The sequence below is a fragment of the Quercus suber genome, unplaced genomic scaffold (assembly GCF_002906115.3).
Source record: "Quercus suber isolate HL8 unplaced genomic scaffold, Cork oak 2.0 scaffold_1216, whole genome shotgun sequence".
NCBI classification, from domain to species: Eukaryota; Viridiplantae; Streptophyta; class Magnoliopsida; order Fagales; family Fagaceae; genus Quercus; species Quercus suber.
In genome coordinates, this window is record NW_027070611.1 from 26,584 (window position 1) to 48,175 (window position 21,592).

Consider the following 21,592-nt stretch of genomic DNA (forward strand, 5'->3'; position numbering starts at 1 on the left):
GTATTATCTTTACTCTCTCTCTCTCTGACAAAAAAAAAAAAAAAAATCGGGGCTCCGAGCCCCGAACCCAGGTACCCATTTCCTCCCAATCCGGATCTTTCCCGAGAAGACGAGTGGGTTTGGTTTTCCTTTTCCAGGGAGAAATGTATTCGGCCATTCACTCGCTCCCACTGGATGTGCAGGGATCTCTGGACGGTACGAACCTACCGGGTGATGCTTGCTTGGTTCTCACTTCGGATCCAAAGCCCCGACTCCGTTGGACTGCCGAGCTCCACGAGAGGTTCGTCGACGCTGTGACCCAGCTCGGCGGCCCTGACAGTGCGTATACACTATTACTGTTACTATAAAAAAAAAAAAAAAAAAAATCGGGGCTCCGAGCCCCGAACCCAGGTACCCATTTCCTCCCAATCCGGATCTTTCCCGAGAAGACGAGTGGGTTTGGTTTTCCTTTTCCAGGGAGAAATGTATTCGGCCATTCACTCGCTCCCACTGGATGTGCAGGGATCTCTGGACGGTACGAACCTACCGGGTGATGCTTGCTTGGTTCTCACTTCGGATCCAAAGCCCCGACTCCGTTGGACTGCCGAGCTCCACGAGAGGTTCGTCGACGCTGTGACCCAGCTCGGCGGCCCTGACAGTGCGTATACACTATTACTGTTACTATAAATTCTACTCCTACTCCTACTTTTGTTTCTTGTTTATAATTTTTGTTCCATGCTTTCTATGCCCCTTTTGAGCTACAATTACAAATGTTGGGTTTTTGTGCTTCTTCATTGGGGTGTATTTTATTTTTGGTTGTGGGTACAGTGGTGATATTCTTTGTCAAATATAAATGATGTCAGCAATGGTCTCTCGTGAAAATGATGTTGCGGTAATCACAATTTAACACATCAAATCAAATGTTGAGAAAAAAAACAAAGAAAGAAAGATGTGAAATACTTTCTTGGCAAGCCAGAGTTGTTATTAGTTCCTTTTTTTTTTATATGGGAATTACAAGTACATGTTGTTTGGCTATGTTTCATGTCTGGCTGCATATATAATATATAGTCCGTCATGTCATTATTGTCATCACTATGGGTTGTGTTGTAATGCAGCATGTACCTCATGAATTTTATGGCTACCACATGCTGATTCCTCTCACTTATTATACCATTCTCTCTCTACCGGAACTACCCATCATTACTTTCAGTACATCTTTTTTTATATAATGACCATATTTATGCATCAATAATAAAGCTAATCTTCAAATTTTTATTTTTTGGTACGATATCTAATCCTAATTATCCAGTTAACTACACATTGTGTTTTGAAACCATTTAGTTCAATAATTTTAGTGTACTAGCTTTTAAGACAAACTAAAGCAACTGCCAGGCCCTTTTTTTTTTGGAAAGAATATCCTATAGTTTACGAAGTCTGCTAATATGTGATGGTTCAATGGTAGTACAGAGATTTATGCTCAAATTCTAGTGTCTGACTTTCCAACCTAATAATGTGATTTGTATTGTATAGTTTTGAATAAAACAACAATTTTTTTTTTTTTTTTTAATTGGGAATTACGAGTGGTTCTTGAACCCAAGACCAAATCCATTGCCATACTTTTACAATGGGAGGAGGTGTCGTTCAAGCTAGAGCTCATGACGATGTTTGCTATCAGTTGTCGTCATTAACAAACTAAGAACATTAATAAGTGAATACAGATAAAAGAAAACTGAAATCATGATTGTCTCATTGATTAACATAGTTTCCCCAACCACGAACAAAGGACAATAGAAAAACCTGGCCAATTTGTAAGTCACTAGGCTTCACTTCATATCTAATCCTCATCATCATATTCCTTATCACTTTTAAGTTTTAACTTTTCTTGGCTAAAAAATGGGCCCTTGTATTTTCATTTTCACTTTTCAAAGGTTTAGGAACTCTTAGTAGTTTGGGAAAGCTTCACTCCTTTGTCTTTGGCACTACCTTGTACTAATGCATCACCACTACTCTCCTATTCTTTCCAGTGCCAGTCCCACCATTTGGATTGGCTAGAGCCACAGTGTACTTCTGCCATGATCATTATCACCATGCTGCTTCAATGTGGGAGACACTGCACCACTTTGCCATGATGACTATTGTTGCTTACATAGTCACCACATACCACTAGTGGCACTACTGCCTCTGTGATACACTCCCAAGTTGATTACTTGCCTTTTCTAAATATATTTTATGTTATTGTCTTCCCTGCTCAGTTATACATAGGAAAGACATAATATTTTCTTTTCTTTTCTTTATCTTTCCCCATTTATAAATGAAAGAGAGTCTTAGTAAAATCAGAGGTCGCAAGAAAAACTAAAAAGAAATGAATTAAGAGGGAAAAAGTTGGTACTAATGGTTCAAAGAGGATCAATTGATTATTATAGTTATTTACACAATCATCAATAGGGAGGGAAGATTGAAGAGGATATTCCCTGAAGTGGGATGGATCAAATGACAAGATATGATATTTTTTGAAAGGATTCTCAGATTTTAAGGGACTCTAAGGCCTCAGCTCTCTGGCAAAACTATGAAGGTACCACTACCATGTTCTAAGATGTGGACATGTACAATGTGGTGTGACCGTTTTCAACGCAAACTGCATGGTTGCACTAGTAAGATGGACTGATATGTTAGATGCACCACAAGAACATAATTTAACACCAATTTTATAGTCAATGTTTAAGAGAACCCTATCAGCCTTTGATTTCGGAGTAAAATGTCCCTAATTTCAACTGAATGGGTAGCCTAGTTGTTAACCAAGTCAGATACTATTGATGAGACTTTAGCTGAAGTGAACAGACTCCTGGATTTTATCTATTCCTGATTGTGGCCTGAAACGACCACCACATCCTTGCTTCCAGGATTGAAGTAGCTGTATCAAATCACAGAACCTAGGATTTTGTGGCTGTTTCCTAATGCTATTCCTGAATATGCTTTTCTAGTTTGACTCTTGAGTTCAATGGAAATTTGTAGTGTAGACTCCAAAACTTTTGCATCCTTCAAAGTGTAGCGTAAATGTGTATGGGTAACTCACTGACTTATGTCAAACTGTTCTGTCAGGCAATACATAATCATTATCTTCTAGATGTGTTGTGGCTTGACTGAGGCTGCTCTCAATCTTATGCTAGAAATAAAATTAAGCTTGATTATCATCTAATTTGGGAAGTGGGACAGATTCTCCCAATCCAATTGTTATGATGTGTCCCACATTGCTAAGTGTAAGCTTAAACATGTATTTATAAACTCTTGGGCACCCTCTCCTTGCAAGCCAGTTTTCAAGGGTGAGTTCTACTCGTGGGTTCCTAACATTTGGTATCAGAGCTAACCACTACGTTGAATAATTGGACGTAACTCATTGAGTATGGGATCAAATGAGTTGCGACTTTGTGGTTGGATCCTGGATGGGGTGACCTAGAGGCTAGATTAAAATAACTAATAGGTGAGTGGAGCCACCAAAAGAGAAAGGGTTACCATCAAGTCAGTGTCGCTAAAGTGAGCCATCGTGGACGTCGGTTGTGGAGCGTGGTGGTATGTTATGATCCTAGTGTCCGCTATTGCTTAAGTGTAAGTTTAAACATGTGTTTATAAGCTCTTGGGCACCCTCCCCTTGTAAGCCTGTTTTCAAAAGTGAGTTCTCCCCATGGGTTCCTAACACCAATCCTGTATTAAGATCACTTAGAAATACTACTAATGAATAACTAATAACAATATGTCAAGACTTAGTTTATGACCATTTGTTCAGGCTTATGGTTTTTGTTGCTCAATTTGGACCTAGGCTTATTTGTGCCCAGCTTATCACATCTGCATTTGTTTGGTCATAACTGTATGCTATATGACAGCTAGTTTCTTCTTTTAGATTTTGGAATTCTTGATAAATTTTGATAGCACTCTCTGGTGCCATGTTGATGTTCATTGCAGAGGCAACACCTAAGACTATTATGAGAACAATGGGAGTTAAAGGGCTCACCCTTTATCACTTGAAATCACATCTTCAGGTTTGTTGTTATAATAATATCTTCTAATTGAGCCTGATCTTCCACTTATTTATGCCTTTTAAATGGGCATGATGATCCCAAAAAAGGAAGGGAAGAGAGATGATCATGTTTGAGACTTAGGGGGTACCAAAAATTTTGAGCACATGATTCTACACTCATACTGTATTTTGTCTTTGATCACCTCTGGGTCTTTTCCTGCACCATAACATGCAATAATTTGTTAGTGTATTCACAGCTTTTCCTGTTCTTAATGTCCTATTCTTGCAGAAGTATCGCTTGGGGAAGCAATCTTGCAAGGAGTCAACTGAAAGCTCTAAGGATGGTATTTATCTTAAATCTCTACTTTTTATTATTTTTCATATTCTATTAGGGAAATAGGAAGGCCGATCATCACAGGATGTTCAAGATAACTGTGAAAATGCTTCTTTTTCTTTTGCCATATAATGTCTTATGAGTTGTCTTCATCTGCATTTTTTTGGTCATTTTCACCGTGCATGTTTTTAGGGCTAAATCTATATGCATGTCTCGGGAGAGATTCTGAAAAAATCTAGTTCTTGTTACTCTAAATTGTTCACCCTTTTTAATTGATTTAATGAGAGAGAGAGAGAGAGACTGGGGGGTTGGGGGGGGGAGGGGGGGGGGGAGGTGCAATTTGTTGGAAAATGGAAGCAAATTAGAATTTTCCACAGTAGATAAATACTGGTGGTAGCTTTTGAAATTCTTGTTGATAAATAGTCATGCATTTGGGGTTGCAGCTTCGTGCATTGCAGAGAGTCAGGACACTGGTTCATCATCACCATCATCAAGAATGATGGCACAAGATCTGAATGAGTAAGTCATCTTTCCCATATCTTGGCCAGAACTTGTTAGTGGATTTTCAATTGAGACTGCATTTTCATTTTTTAAACAGTGGTTATCAAGTTACTGAGGCATTGCGATTACAAATGGAAGTCCAACGAAGACTGCATGAGCAGCTCGAGGTTAGTTTTCCTTTTCGTGTCTGGTTGGCTACTTAAGTGCAGCTTATTAAGCTTTTAGATTAGCATGAACCACTTTGAGCATGCACTCAGTTGGTTACCCACAGGTATGCACAAGCCATGATTGATGTCAAAAAGCAACAAACCACTTATTTGAAAATTTGATCATTTCTTTTTCAAATTCTTTAGGCTTTGACAACTTTACCTTTAATAAAGTTACATTATAATTGAAGACATTTGCATATGGCTTATTATAAGATGAGGAAAATGAAACTTACTGAATGAATGCAACCTTAACCTAAAAAATGTGTTTGGCTGTTAATTTGCTATAGTTGTTCATGCCTTTATTTGCTTTGTTTGGGTATTGCTAAGTTATAATTTCTTTTAAGAAGCATGTGTATGCATAAAAAATATGGAAGGGCCATGCCATGGAGGACAAAGGGGCTGTGGTTGGTTGATAGGTGAGAATAGGAGAGAGGAAACGAACATGGAGATCTGTCTGATGTGCAACTGAGAGTGCCATGTAAATGGATGTAAAAAGGACCCTTTTTACATAAGAGTAAGGGTATTTATAGGCAAGTCCACAAGTATGGCCTAAGCACATGTGCAGGGTTGTCCATGATATTCTCTCTAAGAATAAGAGACCTGTGTCTGGTAAGATTTACTTTTCTTCTTTGGGATAGGACCCACCAAATTAGGAGTCGTTATGGGAAAGCCCCTCAAAAATTGTATGCGCATGGTTGTCTATGATATTCTTGTGTGCCCTATCAAACCAGTTTCTTTGAAAATACTGTGTATGTGTACTAATCTAGTATGACATATGACATTAATCCATGTGGGACCTTCACATAGGGGCCAATGCCTAAATATTTGCTAGCCTAGAACAGAGTATTAGTCGATGGTTTTCTTTAAAGCAGGTGCAGCGCCGTCTACAACTCCGGATTGAAGCTCAAGGCAAATACCTGCAGTCAATACTTGAGAAGGCTTGTAAAGCCCTGAATGACCAGGCTGCTGCAACTGCTGGGCTTGAAGCTGCTAGAGAAGAGCTCTCTGAACTGGCAATTAAGGTTTCCAATGAATGTCAAGGATTGGCTCCCCTTGAAACCATAAAAGTGCCCTCATTGTGTGACATCGCTGCAACCTTAGAGAACAGTAACGCTTCCAACCTGCCAGCTTGCATTGGTGACTGCTCTGTTGAAAGCTGCTTGACATCAACTGGAAGCCCAGTTTCGCCAATGGGTATTGGTTTGCAGGCTGCTGCCTTGAAGAAGAGATCAAGGACCTTTTTTGGCAATGGAGATTCGTTGCCCTTGGAGGGTAACATGAGGCAAGATGTAGAATGGATGATGGCTAATATTGGATGAATTGTAGGACATTTCCTTATTGAAATGGAATCCTTTTAGAATTTGTCTAGTTGATCCACACGTTCCAGCCTCTGTTAACTGTATCATCAGTGGACTGTATATTCTTGAAGCAGATCTTTTGAATGTGGGAAATGCCTTTTTTTTTTTTTTAGTTGGATACTACCTTCTAATAGTTTGGTTTACATTTGACATTGACATAGGTTATGTAACAATCGCGATGAGTAAAAGACACCTTTTATTGATATGTAGGGTAGCAGGACACTTGCAAAGTTCAGGAAACAATCCATCTGGATAAATTATCAACTTGAAATTAAAAATAGGTTTACGAAATACCTAGCATATTGAAATCTCAGTGAATGCTTAAGCAACCTCTGAAATTTTGATGACTCCTAAATTGAAAAATGAAACATTCGGTATTGTTTTCATGTCAAGAATGGAGAAAATTACTTCCTCTCACGGCTGTTAATTAGAAGTGGTTTAATTTGACAGCTTTTGGGAGTGATTCTGAAGGCTTTGAGATTGTTTAAAGATATTTATTCTTCAAATATTCAAAATGTTAGTCATATAGAAGGTTTAAGTAAAATTTCTTCATGAGCTTTGTAACTTAACTAACATTTTTTATTGTTTTCAACGGAAACGTTTAAGGTTCAAATCTCCTCTAACCGCTGTATTTTATTATCAAATTATTCAAAAAAAGGGGAAAATTCTTCATGGTTTTATGGCTTGTATTTGACTGAATTTCAATGTTGTGTAATGAATCCAAGTCAAGTCTAGTCCAACTTACTAGCATGACCCTTGGGTACATGTAAATTAATAGATACGATTAAAGTGGAAGAGCAAGACTTGCCTAGATGATTAGTTACAAAATAGCCTTTCTTGAAAAGTGTCGTGAATAGGCACTAGCATAAAAACCTTGCAAATCATGTAACTCTTCATATATGATTAATGATACAAGTTTCTCTACTCCCTCTTTAAAATTGTCTTCTTTATATAAATATAAATATATATATATATATATATATATATATCAATTTTCACTCATTATCATTCATTTCCCTTAGAACACAGCTACTTTAAAATTGTCTTCTTTATATAAATATAAATATATATATATATATATATATCAATTTTCACTCATTATCATTCATTTCCCTTAGAACACAGCTGCTTCATTACATGTTGACGTTGGGGGATTCTTGAAGTTCTTCAAAGGCCTTGGGAAATCATAAGGAACACCTTCTCAAAAGACTAGTGGGCGTATAATAGAAAAAAAAAGTGTCAAATTTACATATATATATATATATATCAATTTTCACTCATTATCATTCATTTCCCTTATAACACAGCTGCTTCATTACATGTTGATGTTGGGAGATTCATGAAGTTCTTCAAAGGCCTTGGGAAATCATAAGGAACACCTTTTCAAAAGACTAGTGGGTGTATAATAGAAAAAAAAAAAGTGTTAAATTTACATATTTAAGCTAAAAAGAAATACCAGCATTAGTTCATCTATAAATGTGCACTCCCTAGGCTAATTTGCATGTCCTAAGTGTCAACCATTGAGCCACACGCTTTTTGTTGATAAGTAATGGAAAATTATTATATATAGCAACTTATGAATTAAATTTATTAGAAAATTAAGTGACACATCATGGTTCGACTCAAAAACCTTGAACCTTTTTCTTTTTCGGTTCTTTGAATGGTCCAAGTTTCAAAACCATAGTTTCTTTGACTGGGTTTTCTACTTGTTTGGCTTCAAGCTAGCTAGATGGGGTAGTTGGTTGTGGAAGATTGGTTAAGGAAGAGAGAGATATGATTTGGGATAAAAATAAAAAATTGATAAAGAAATAGTATTTTAATGAAATGTAGTGTAAAATAGATGATTTGATCATTTGGTGTGAGATATTTTGAAAAATAGTTATGTAAAATGAAAAAAGTAAGTTTACATGTTAAATGATTTAATGAGTCATGTGATTTATTATACATTATCAATCGTCACGTAATGGAATGGAGGATCTTCTTCAACTCAATTTGGTAAATTTTTTATGTTTGAATTTAGTATAATCTATATTAAAATTTTAAGAAAATATTTATTTTGTGATTAAATAACAATATATATTTCTACGCCTATGTATATGGCAACAAAAAGTTTGGTATTAGATTCCAATCATATATATATATATATATAATAATGGAAGTGTTACATTTACTTTTGCAAAATTCTTGTTGTGTCATGTCATCAACTACATCTAAGTGTCATTTATGGGTCGGGTCAGACAACTCGCCCTATTTTTATTTGGCCCAGGGGCCTAGTGAGCCATTGACCAGCCAACAGGTCAGATTAGATCAAGTTGGAAGGAAAACCCTAGTCAATGGCATCGTCCATTTTGTCTAAGCAAGCTAAGCAATTGGGTTGGGCTAAATGAGCTATCCATGAACTTTTCTAGCGGGCTTTCCTTTAGCTCATTTATTTGTGTGTGTGTGTGTGTTTTGAAGGTAAGAATTGAATTATTTGTTTTAAAGAAAGAATCAAAGAATTCAAAAACTTATTTAATGTGTCTACAGTCAAAACGAATTAAATTATTTTTATTAAGGTTTTAAATATTTTTTTCCTATCTTTTAATAAAACAAAATGTCCAATATTTATTTATGTATTTATATATATATTTTTTATAAAATATTCAAAGATTCCAGGCGACTAGAAAAATATACATTTAGAAAGCATAATTTAGCACAATCACTTTAATTATCCTAATAATAGGTGTGTGGTCTTAAATGATTACTTTCCTATGTTTTAAGTTTGACCTCCTGCCCCGCCCAAATCATTAAGTTATCAATTCTGAGTTAAAAGGTTGGGCTAACCCAGTGGGCATCTATGGGTTAGAAAAATCTACCCGTGGCCTGCTTTACTGGGCTACCCACAGGCTCCAACAATACCGAGTTGGATTTGATGACCCTTAGCCACATTACTCCTTTTTCCTAACATTTAAAAAAAAAAATTAAATATAAAGAAATATTAAATTTTTTTACAGTATATAATAATGGAGGTTCTCACTTTCTTAACTCTCTTCTTCTTCTGTGGGTTTCAGTTAACTCAATTGGTAAAGTTTCTGATGGCTGTATAAGAGATTTGAAGTTCAATCTCCGTCTACACTAGAAGATAATTGGTGTCTTGGTCTCATGATTAAGAGCTATCATTAAAAACGGACGACATAAATTGAAATTCTCTCTCAAAAAGAAAAAAAAAAACTCTTCTTCTTCTCCATGTTTCTTCAACTTACTATTACTCTTTATTCAACTCTTTATCTCCATTTTTTTTTTACTCTTTTCATCTCCATTGTTTTTATTTTTATTTTATTACTTCCTTTGCACCTCTCTCTCATTAATTCCATGATATTTCTACAAAAGAAAAGGTGATCTCTCTCTCTCTCTCTCTCTCTCTCTCTCTCTCTATATATATATATATATATATGGGGACAAAATTTAGGTACTTGTAGCTTTGTTTTAGGTTGAAACATTTTAGTGTTTTGATTCCTCATCACAAATCCTCTCTCTTATGAATCTTGTTTGAATTTTGTTTGGGTTAATATATATTAATCAAGTTTGAGTTAATATTTAGCTATTTTTGGAAGTGAGATTATGAATTTATATCAAAACACACTCAACTTGGCTATGTATTTATGTCTAGCAATTATTCGAGTAATCGATTATTATAAATTCTATCACTTATGACTTTGATCTCATTTTAATTTTTGTTTGTTATATATTTTTGAGATACCTTTTCTTTGTTTTGGAAATTAGGGATAAAAAGTTTGAATTTTTTGAAGTGATTATTATTATTTTTTCCTTTTTGATTTTAAATAGTGTTTTTGTTAGCTTTGGGGTCCTTACAGTGCTTGTTTCATTTTTTTTAATCTTTTTCTGAAGAACAAAGTAGGGTAGACTCATAGAGTATACCTACACTAAATCAATTATTACAAAGAAAGCTAAAAGCAAAATAAAAATAAAAATGGAGAGCAATAAGGTGAGCCGTGAGCAAAAATTTTGGGATTTAATTTCTTCAAGAATTAAGATGGAAAGATAGAGAAAAAGTATTTTTAATTTTTTTTTTGCCTTTTGCATCTTACTATAGATTTCCTTTCTTATTTCATTCTTTCTATCATAGATGTTCATCTAGATTCAACGTCCCGTGATAAGCTCGTCTTTCCTTCTGTTATCATGAGGATCTTACACCATTTTTCCGTCCCTTTTCCTGTGTCTAACCATTTCACCTTCATACGTGCCATAGACGCCGCTACTGTAAAACGTAGTGAGGCTCAGTTTAGGTTGCGACGGGAGTCAGCAGCTCCTCCCTCCGGTTTGACTCCATCTCGTTCGGCACCCTCTCGGTTTGCTCCATCTACATCTGCTCCTTCCTCTTCTATGGGCGATGTATCACTTGGAGACATCATGGCGCAGCTGCAGCGCATGAATGCTCACCTTGATACACTTTCTACGGAGTTGTATCAGGTGAACGTTCGTGTCGGTTGTATTGCACGATGGCAGGCGGCTATGGGTGGCTATGCTTCTGAGGCTACTCCTTCACCACCTCTTCTAGTAGCTTCTGATTCTGATGCTGAGGATGATGATGATGATGATGATGATGATGATGATGGTGATGACGATGATACTTTGGATGATGATGATGGAGATGCTAGCTCTACTAATGAGATGTCTACTTGACACTCTACCCTTTGTCACTCGTGACAAAAAGGGAGAGTATTTTTGGGATATAAGAGTAGTCATCTTAGGGGGAGAGTTACTATAGGACATTTTGTTAGGGGGAGTGTTGATACTTGAGGGATGTAGTGAGGATTTTGATGTATTTTTTCTTTTCTTTCTATTATAGATACATTATTCTTGTACATTGGATCTTGTGATCACTTTTACATACATTGTTCTTCGCTTCCTTATATATTAATGTATGTTTCTTTCACCTACCTTACATGTGTTGTTTCTTTTCTCTCTTTATAAACATGCTTCTTATACTTGTATGCAATCTATTATTTTTGTTTCACACAAAGATGCCTTGATGACTTTTATTTAAAGTGTTGGAAAAATCTGGTTTTGTATCTCATACAAAACACATGCAGCGGAAGCAACAAAAAACGGATTTACTTCAATCATGAAAGATAAACATGTAACCATGAATTCTAGAATAAAGAATAGAAAGCGTATCTTGATGCAGTGAATTTCAAAATCTTGACTTGAGAATACCTTTAATCTTCATCTCAATTCCACATGGTGCCCAAGATGTGTGGTCTCTCAATCAGTCCTTTTGTACATAAACTCTCAAAGAAAAATCATTCTTTTTTTCCTTGTGGAGAAAAATTGATTTCTTTTTCTTTTCATCTTATGTACGCCCAAACTATTCACATAGTTTCTTTATTTAATAACTCTTATTAAATAATGACTGATTATCTAATTGGGTTAGCCTTTTGGGTCTACCAAATTGGGTTTTAGTTAGTGACTTGAGATGGGACCAAAGGGAACAAATAAGACTCTAGCTCCAATGGGCCTTGAGCTTTTCTGTCAACTCTTGACAAGTCCAAAGTTACCATTAATTATATTTAATACCACTATAAGAATATAATTGCACTCTAGGCCTTATTAATAAATTATATCCCAAGACTTTATTATACATACAACCCCTTCATTAAAATATTCGTAGTAATACAAAGTCATAGATATTGACTGCCACTTTGAAGGTTACTACATCTTAATCCTTGAGTACCTGGTTTAATCCTTTATGTTATTCATAATATATTTATGAAATCCAATTCCATAAATATATACTTTAGTAACTCTTTACTAAAGTGGTTGGACCCAACACTTTGAATAATCAAACCCATTAAACTTATCTCAAGGGAATATTTTATATCTCCATTAAGAAATTATGAATTCTATCTTGAGAATATATGTTCCATCAACACTAAATGCGGCTGCCCAACATATTGAGGTTTTGACCATAACTTATAGATCTCACTCTTGATATATCAAAGCAACCTACATCTCATGATCAGGTCTATTATTCTCTCAGGATTTATAGTTGATGTAAATAGAAGTCGTGAGCTTTATTATTCATTTGACAGTCATTAGGAGAATAATAAATCTCACAACGGTCTAGTTCAATATGTCTTAACTCTTAAAACATATTAACATACCAACTAGAAGTTTCCACTTCCATGATCAAGACAAATCATCTTAGTTGATATGTTATAGTCTTCGCAGATGAAATGCCCAATTTCATCACCGACTACGAACTAAAATTCTGAGTTTACAAAGAACTTGCGATTTATATCTTCTGTGACTAAATTACATAAATCTCATACTATGCATCTCATGGACTAAGATAATGTCCCATTAGTTCATAAAAAGTCTCATATAATTAAACAACTTAATTATTTATGACATGCCAATAAATTGAATTTTAGGGCACAAACCCTAACATAAAGTGTTTCAGAAATACAGGTTGTCAAAGTCTACTTGTCATAAACTCTCTTCTTGCAAAATTTTTCAAGAGTTTGTGTTAGGATAGATTTTATTGTATTCAACAAGTGAATATGAGTTGAGTGATTTATGACTTCTCTTATATCTCATTTTTTTGTTGTGGTTTTGTCATGGATTGCCAAAGGGGGAGATTGTTAGGACAAATGTGGTTCACTTGTTAAGAACATATGTCACTCTTTTATGTAATTGACTAATCCTTTGACAAAACGCACTTTACTTGTATTTTGGTAGATCTAGGATGTGTTGAAATACTTTAAGAAACCATATTTCAAGATCAAGTGTTGAAGTCTTCAAGTCTGTCCAAGAAAACAAGCTGAAAGTGCAAATTCATTAAAGCTCGACAGCTGCATCTATCGAGCTTAAGAAAGCTGTTCCAGCCTCGTGTGCTCGACACCTGCTCGATAACTTCTATCTGTCGAGGTTTATATAATCAAAAGTTCTGATATGATTTCTTGAGATTCGTGGATGTGTCTTTGGGCTTTCTTTTCTTCTAACCCTAGACATATAAAAGAATTGTTTTAAGTGCCTTCATAGGGTACACAAGTTGCACAAGCATTGAGCAAACTCTGTTCAAGCAAATTGTGACCGGACACAAAGTTATGCCCTAATTCATCTCTTCTGAAGAAGTTGCTGTGTATGTGCACTTTTGGGTTTTGTGACAAAGCATCTTCTTGATCTTCATCATAGATGAACTGAAAAACTTTGCAGCTAACAACTCTTTCTAGTTGGTGATTGAAGTTGTGTACTAGGATCCACGCATTGGTTAGTCACGTACTTGGGAGCTATGCATCAAAAGGGGAAACTATCACTACAGAACAAGTCCAATTGGATATTGGGGTAAGGGTTCAAATATAGGTTGGTAAGCTACTTGTGATTCCTTTACTTGTAATCGCTTGTTGTGATAATAGTGGAGTTTCGGGAGTGATGACCTGAAAATCACCTGGTGAGGTTTTTGCCGTCAGGTTTTCCCCATTCGTAAACAAATCACCGTGTTATTTATTTTCTGCTGCATAATTAGTTTATTAGTGATTTGTTTGTGCTACCACGCGTTTGAATGTTAAACTGATTAATTAATAACTTGGCTAATTAATTAATTAATTTAATCCCAAGGAGTCAATACATTTTTGGCCTATCATTGATGTTCTTATTGGCTGCTTCTATGGCCCCATTAGTCTGCGGTCAGTATGGTGAAGACTTGTGATGCTTAATGTTGTACAACTCCATAATCTTTCGAACCTCCCCTTCAAACTGGGAGCCATTATTTGAGATGATCTCTTGGGGTACCCCATATCGGCAGATAATGTTATTCTCTATGAACTGAGCTAGGTGCTTAGCTTTCAACATGAAGTAAGAGGTCCCTTCCACCCACTTGGTGAAGTAGTTGATTGCCACTACGATGTACTCGTATCCATTTGAGGCTTTATGGGCTATTCTTCCAATCACATCTATGCCCTAAAATGAGAAAGGCCAAGGAGAGGTCATGTTGTACAATTCACTAGGTGGTACGTAGTTCAAGTTTGCATGCGTTTGACAGTCATGGAAACTTTTCACAAAGTCCACACAATTGGTTTCCATCATGCTCTAATAGTACCTTATCCTTAGAATCTTCTTGGCCAACATTCTCCCATTCATATGAGGGACATAAATCCCTTGATGAACTTCCTCCATAACTCTTTCCGCTTCTTCTTTCTTTAGGCAACAAAGGTATATACCATCATAGGACCTCCTATAGAGCTATCCTCCACATAGGTTGTATTGCATTGCCATCACTTTAACTGAACGACTTTCTCTCTTGTTGCCACCGTTGGGATATACCCCCAGTTCTAAAAACTTTATGATGTCATAATACCAAGGAACCTCTTCTTCTTCTATAGCCAAAACCGACGACTCACTCTTCTCCTTATGTACTAACACATAACTTTGTTCAATCTCTGAAGGTCATGTCCATACTCCCTTGGGCACTTCAACCATGGATGCCAAAGTAGATAAGCCGTTTGCAAACTGATTTTGAGCTGTAGGGATGATAGTGTATTCAATTTTGTCGAAAGTTTTGGTCAAATCCTGTAGATATTACTGATAAGGTTTCAAATGTGCTTCCTTCACCTTTCGTAACTTCTGGGCTTGAGCTACAACCAAGGTCGAATCTCTAAACACCTCTGCCTTTTTTATCTATAACTCTCGAAGAGCTTCCATTTTGGCAATAGAAGCTTCATACTTTGCCATGTTATTAGTCGCCTCAAAGTTCAATTTGATAGCTAAAGGCACATGAGATCCATCGGGGGTGATCAAAGGTACTCATATCCCATTCCCATATTGGTTTACAACTCCATCAAAATACATTTTCCATGCCCCTAGCTTGATATCCAAGAAGTCCTCATCTAGGAAGTCTTCTTTTCCATCCTCTCCTTCTATAGGATTCTCGGCATGAAAATCAGACACGACGCTCCCTTTAATAGTCTTCCTTGCCTTATACTTCAAATCGAATTCTGCTAATAGGATCAACCATCTTGACAGTCTTCCACTCAAAGCTGTTTTCTCAAATAGGTATTTCAAGGGACCCATTCTAGCTACCACCCATATTTGGAACGGTAGGATGATGTGTCTTAACTTCTGCATGGTCAACACGAGTGCAAAACATGACTTCTCTATGGGGGTGTATCTAGTCTCATAATCATGAAATATTTTGCTCAAATAGTACACGACTCTTTCATTCTTATCATCGTCTTCTTGTGCAAGCATGCTCCCAACCGCATCTCTTATGATAAAGAGGTATGGTAGTAAAGGCTTTCCTTGTTGTGGAGGTACTAGGATAGGTAGATGGAGGAGGTATTCCTTGATGAGTTCAAAGGACATTCATCATTCCACGTGTGGGGTTCATTCTTCCTTAGGAGTTTAAAGATGGGCTCACAAGTAGAAGTGAGCTTGGCAATGAATTGACTGATATATTGAAGTCAACCTAGGAATCCTCTTATTTCCTTCTCATTCTTGGGTAGGGGCATCTCTAATATGGCTTTAATCTTGGATGGATGTACTTTTATCCCTCTATCACTTACTAGGAAGCCTAGCAATTTCCCAATTATTACTCTAAAGGTACACCATACTTCTTGATCCTTTGGTAAAACTTTCTTAAGATAATGATGTGACCTTCTCTATCCTTGGATTTTACAATCATGTTATCAATATATACCTTAGCATCATTATGCATCATATCATGTAACAAAGTTGTGGCCATCCTTTGGTAAGTTGCACCTGCATTTTTTAGTCCAAATGACATTACTATGTAGTAATAGATCCCCCATTCTGTGATGAAAGTGGTTTTAGTCATATCCTTAGGAGCCATCTTGATTTCGTTTTATCTTGATAAATCATCCGTAAAAGACATCAAGGCACTATCAGCTATATTATCCATTAGGACATCTATGTGAGGAAGGGGAAATCATCTTTAGGGCAAGCCTTATTCAAATCCTTAAAATCCACACACATCCTTGCCTTTCCATCCTTTTTGGGTAGGGGCACAACATTAGCTATCCACTTGGCTTGGTGCACGAGCTTAATGAACCTTACTTTCAACTGTTTTGTGACCTCTTCTTTGATCTTTAGGAGCCATTCGGTTCTCATATGCCTTAACTTTTGCTTAATAGGTACCATGTGGGCATGGGTATCAATGTGATGTTGGGCTATCTCGGGATCAATTCTAGGTATATCTTCATAGGACCACACAAACACTTCTTGAAATTCTATGAGAAGTTCCTTGATATCTTTTCTTTCTTCTTCATTTAAGGTTGAGCCAATTTTAATTAAGCGTGGATTCTCATTATTGCCCAAGTTAAGAGTTTCAAAAGTTGGTTCCATAGGTTCAATTTTCTTTTCCAATTGCTTATTTATTTCATTTTCAAATTCATTTGAATCATTTAAGTGCATAATTTCAATATTATGGGACACATCAAAATAAGCCAAATCAGAATTCATTTTATTGAAAATGTGAAAAGTACATCAGGTTTTGCATTACAAAATTTCTTTTCCCCACTTTTAGAAAACCCTAGAAGTACACCCAAGTCCAATTATTAAGTTGCCCCATAGCAGGCATGATGAATTCTGTCGTTCTTCTCCTTTAAGGCTTGTCACCTCCCTTCTTGTCTTCCTTTTCGAATAGAGCCTTCATCTTGGTGGACCAGTCTTCATTCTTTGGAAGCCCCCACGTGCGTATAGCTTTGGTCACATCATAAAGAAGTTCATCTTTATCGGAAAAATCCCCTCTTGCTTCGTTGAGGAATCAGTCGCCATCATCCCCATTCCAATAGTTAATCACTCTATCATCTCCTTCCTCTTCTTCTTCTTGAGTCAGCAAAGATATTGGTTATTGTCGGAAGGGGGATCCATGTTGCGTTCAAGCATGAAGTGAACCGAGGTGACTTGAGTTGCCCCTATCATCGAGGTCCATTTCGACCAGTCATGGTCTTCCTAAAATCCCACGTCTCCTGATTTAGAGAAGTCTTTGATGTGGGCCCTCTTGAAAGTCCATGGTCCAGGAGTGCTCTTTAATTGTGGCATTAATTCAGTTAGAAGTTGGCGGACTTTCCCTTCTGTCATCATCCGATCAATGTCTTCTTAGGTTAGCTTGCTTCTTTTGTAATCAGCCTTGTCCCCTTCATCCCATTCTTCTCCTTCCTTGAGTTCATCTTCCTCTATCTTGGAAAGGCAGCTTATTATTTTCTCAAGGATTTCACCCTGTGCCTCCACACATTCGAGTAGCTTTTGCATAAGGGCTTCTTCACTTGAAGTATTCATCCTTTCTTCTTGGAATGTCTTGCCTTCCATTGGACTTGAATTGAAGTGGGGACTTAATCTTGATCTTGGTGGTGCAATGATGCCTTAAAAGAAATCTCATTTTTATTAAGTTCATGCCCCAATTAAAAAGGTTCTTTTAAACTTTAGATGTTCTTAGTAAATTTTTAAGTCCATCTAATGAAGACCCAATTACAAAATCACTCCCTTTCTTCTCATGAACCTTGCCCCGTTGTTTCATTTGGGCTTTAGTCCATTTACAATAAGACTCTCATCTTACTCTCATGGGCTTTCATTAGAATGTATTTAGAGACTTTCAAAATATGGGCTTACAATGTATTCATCGCCTTTGGGCTCTTCCTTTTCATTTTCATTCATCATCATTATTATTTTTTTGAAGTAGCCATCTAGCTAGAACATGTTGTAGCTTTCCTCTCAATGTCCATGAAATTCTCATCATTTTGGGCCTTGGCATACAAAAAAGAGGCCCAATATTAGGGAGTTTCATCATGGGCTTTGTAGGATATTAGATGCTAAGTCCATAGCATACTTGTTACCTTAGGCCCAAGGTCCTCTTTTTCAAAAGGCCTTTTGATTTGGGCTTACGATAGCAATTAGGCTATGATCTTATGAACCTTTCAAGATAAGATTTACCTTTGGATTTTTAGGGATAAGCTTCTTATATGTGAGAACTTCTCTTTTTATCCCAAACATTTTAGGGTATACCATAACTCTTAGGTCATCCCCCAACTTTATATCTTTTATTTGTCCTTTAGTATTAGGTGAGCATAAGATACATGGTTGAACAAACAAGAGATATATAAAAGGTATCATATTTTTGATTGGACCTAGGATTTCTCTAAGTGTGGGTAGGCTTCTTAAGGCTAAAGGGATAGATAAGCAGGTCACTCAAGGTGGGCCGTGATTCCAACCGAGAGCCTAAGTAGACCTTTGTGGATTGGTGACAAACCTTTAACGTAATCAAAGTCCATTATAGGTGATGGCATTGATTGTGAGTTAGTGGGATGAACTTCGAAAGACTTGGGCCAGAATGGAGCCTTCCATCTTCCCACTCATCACCAACCGAGGCAAAGGACAAAAGAGCCATGTGATGTGTGTGAAAACAAGTATTGAACAAGCCTTTATTAAGACTAAGAAACAAGACATATAAGAATTAAACTCACAATCCCCAACAGAGTCGCCACTATGGACACAACGGAGGAGTTGCCACCTAGTTCTGCAATGGCCTAGGAAGGTGTTAGGCACCCAAGACTGCCCAACTCTAAGGTTGGCTTCCTTTCATTATGTCATGTGTCTTAATCCGATTAAAGGCATGTCCAATATTGTTCTTCTAGACTCACTCACACACTAACATACATCTAATAATCAACATGTCATCAAACATCCCTAAATATACATCTATCATGCTTATCACCCAAAACTAGCATATGTTAGGACATATGTGTTTCACTTGTTAGGAACATATGTCACTATTTTATGTAATTGGCTAATCCTTAGATAAAACGCACTTTACTTGTAATTGGGTAGATCTAGGATGCATTTGATGCTTCAAGAGTTTCAAGTTCAAGTATTAAAGCCATGTAAATCAATCTAAGATTCAAGTGCAGAAAGTACTGTTCATTAAAGCTCGATAGTTAGCTCGATAACTAGTCATCTTTCGAGACTTGAAGAGTTGTTCTAGCCCGTGGCTTGATAGTAGCTCGACAGATAGGCATCTGTCGAGGTTTATGAAAAACAGAGTTTCAGTTATATTTTAACTCCAATCCGTGATTATATGTTTGAGCTTTCTTTTTTCACAACTCTAGACATATAAAAGGATTATTTTAAGGGCCGTCAAAATAGACACAAGTTGCACAAGTGTTGATCAAAGTTCTGTTCAAGCAAATTGTGACCAGAGACAGAATTTACTCTAGTTCATCTTTCTTGTGAAGAAGTTGTTGTGTTTGTACATCGTAAGGTTTTGTGACCAAGCATCCTCTCGATCTTCATCGTGTGATGAACTGATGAACTGAAGAACTTTGCAGCCAACAACCTTCTCTAGTTGGTGATTGTAGTCATGTACTGGGATCCGTGCATCAATTGGTTAGTCATGTACTGGGAGCCATGCATTGAAAAGGAGAGATTGTAACTACAGAACAAGTCCAATTGGGTATTGGGGTAAATGTTCAACTATAGGTTAGTATAAGGTGCTGAGATTCCTTTACTTGTAACTGCTTCTTGTGACAATAGTGGATTATTGGGAGTGGTGACCTTAAAATCACCCGGTGGAGTTTTTGCCGTATATGTTTTTCTCATTCGTAAACAAATTACTGTGTCAATTTATTTTCCACTGCATACTTTAGTTATTGGTGATTTGTTTGTGCTATCATGCATCTTGCATGTTAATTTAATTAATTAATAAACTTGCTAATTAATCAATTAATTTCATCACAAGGGGTCAATACGTTTTTGGCTTATCAGCATACATCTATCATGCTTCACAAAACAGCCTAACATACATCTAGCATAGCATCTTGTATCAAAGCATAAATGCTAACATCCATCTAGCATGGCAAACATGTCAACTTATAAACCCTAGCATACATCTAGCATCATATCCATCCAAGGTAGTAAACAAATCATGAAGAAACATAAGTAGCAAACAAATCATGTTATTAAACAAAGCATGGCACTTACATATACATGTTCATCAAAGAAAGGTAAGGTTTTTAAAACAAACAAATGCATGTTCATATGAATGCACGGTTTACCTCACTTATCTTACTGCATCACAACACCTATGGCATCAATGAATGGACATATGAATGCATGTTCATGGTATTTAAACAAAGAAACGAGAACAAACCCTAATTTAGACATGTTAAAGGTAAACCAACAACCAACATGTGAACTCAAAACTATGTGTAGATACATGGGGGATCAAAGTGGCAATATAGCATGTGAGAAGAATAAAGAAAACAAAATTAAATATAAATTAGGGTTTCTAGACAATGGCTTACATACACATATAGAAGCTTGCTTACGCAGGCCCAATACTTGCGTGTATAGGATTTGACCTGCATATGCATGCATAAAGCATATGTGTGCAGGGTTGTCAAAAACCCTAACCTAGGAACAGCAAACACAGAAACAAGGCAATACTTAAAACTGTAAATCTAACACCCTAACATGCTTTAGAATAGAAACAAGACTAAACCTAGGCTAAACAAACATGTTATAACATAAACAAAGAAAATAAACAAGATTAAAACAAAACTAAAGGCAGAAAAGAAAGAAAAGTTTGACATAGATACCTTAAAGCAAAAAGCTCCTAGGTTTGATTTTTGACTGTTCCCCTCAGTCAAATCTATTCACAACCACAAAGAAATGATTAGTAAACTTCAAAACTCAAGGATTAAGGCCAGAATAGGCCCTAATAAAATAAAATTGAGTTGAGTGTTTTTTGTGGAAAACTCACTTTTTGATTCACTATTTCGCGAATCTTAGGTTTTTCCCTTAGGATTTCTATGTGTGTTTTGTAAAGGTACCATGTATGGCTATTTATATTGTGAAAATTGGGGTTTGGAACGGCTCCTAGACGATGTAGGATTTGTTCTAAACCTCAGTCTTTAATGCAAAAAACTTGCCTTTCATAGGTTTCTGAAACCCTACCTACATGCGTAGGCTTTGAGGTTGTTGCGTATGCAGGGTCATGCCCATGTACATAGGCTGAGGGTTTCCTTTAGCCTTTATTTTCCAAAAATAGATTTTTTGCTTATCAAAAGTTATATTTTCCATTTTAACACCTCTTAAGTCAATTTGTAGTATGATTGGGCCCTAAATCAACCTTGGGTCTTAGAATTTTGGCATCATTGGAACGGGGGCCCGAGTTGTAAGGGGTACA

General features: G+C 36.5%; 1 protein-coding gene across 1 annotated transcript; it reads left to right on the forward strand.

The window, feature by feature from the left end:
• The first annotated feature begins 347 nt into the window (after positions 1 to 347).
• LOC112022829 (protein PHR1-LIKE 3) lies at positions 348 to 6,505 on the forward strand. Its single transcript, XM_024055453.2, has 6 exons — positions 348 to 637; positions 3,937 to 4,013; positions 4,281 to 4,335; positions 4,769 to 4,844; positions 4,924 to 4,993; positions 5,908 to 6,505. The coding sequence occupies exons 1-6, from the start codon at positions 463 to 465 to the stop codon at positions 6,352 to 6,354; spliced, it is 900 nt and encodes a 299-aa protein (XP_023911221.1). The 5' UTR covers positions 348 to 462; the 3' UTR covers positions 6,355 to 6,505.
• Positions 6,506 to 21,592: the final 15,087 nt, after the last annotated feature.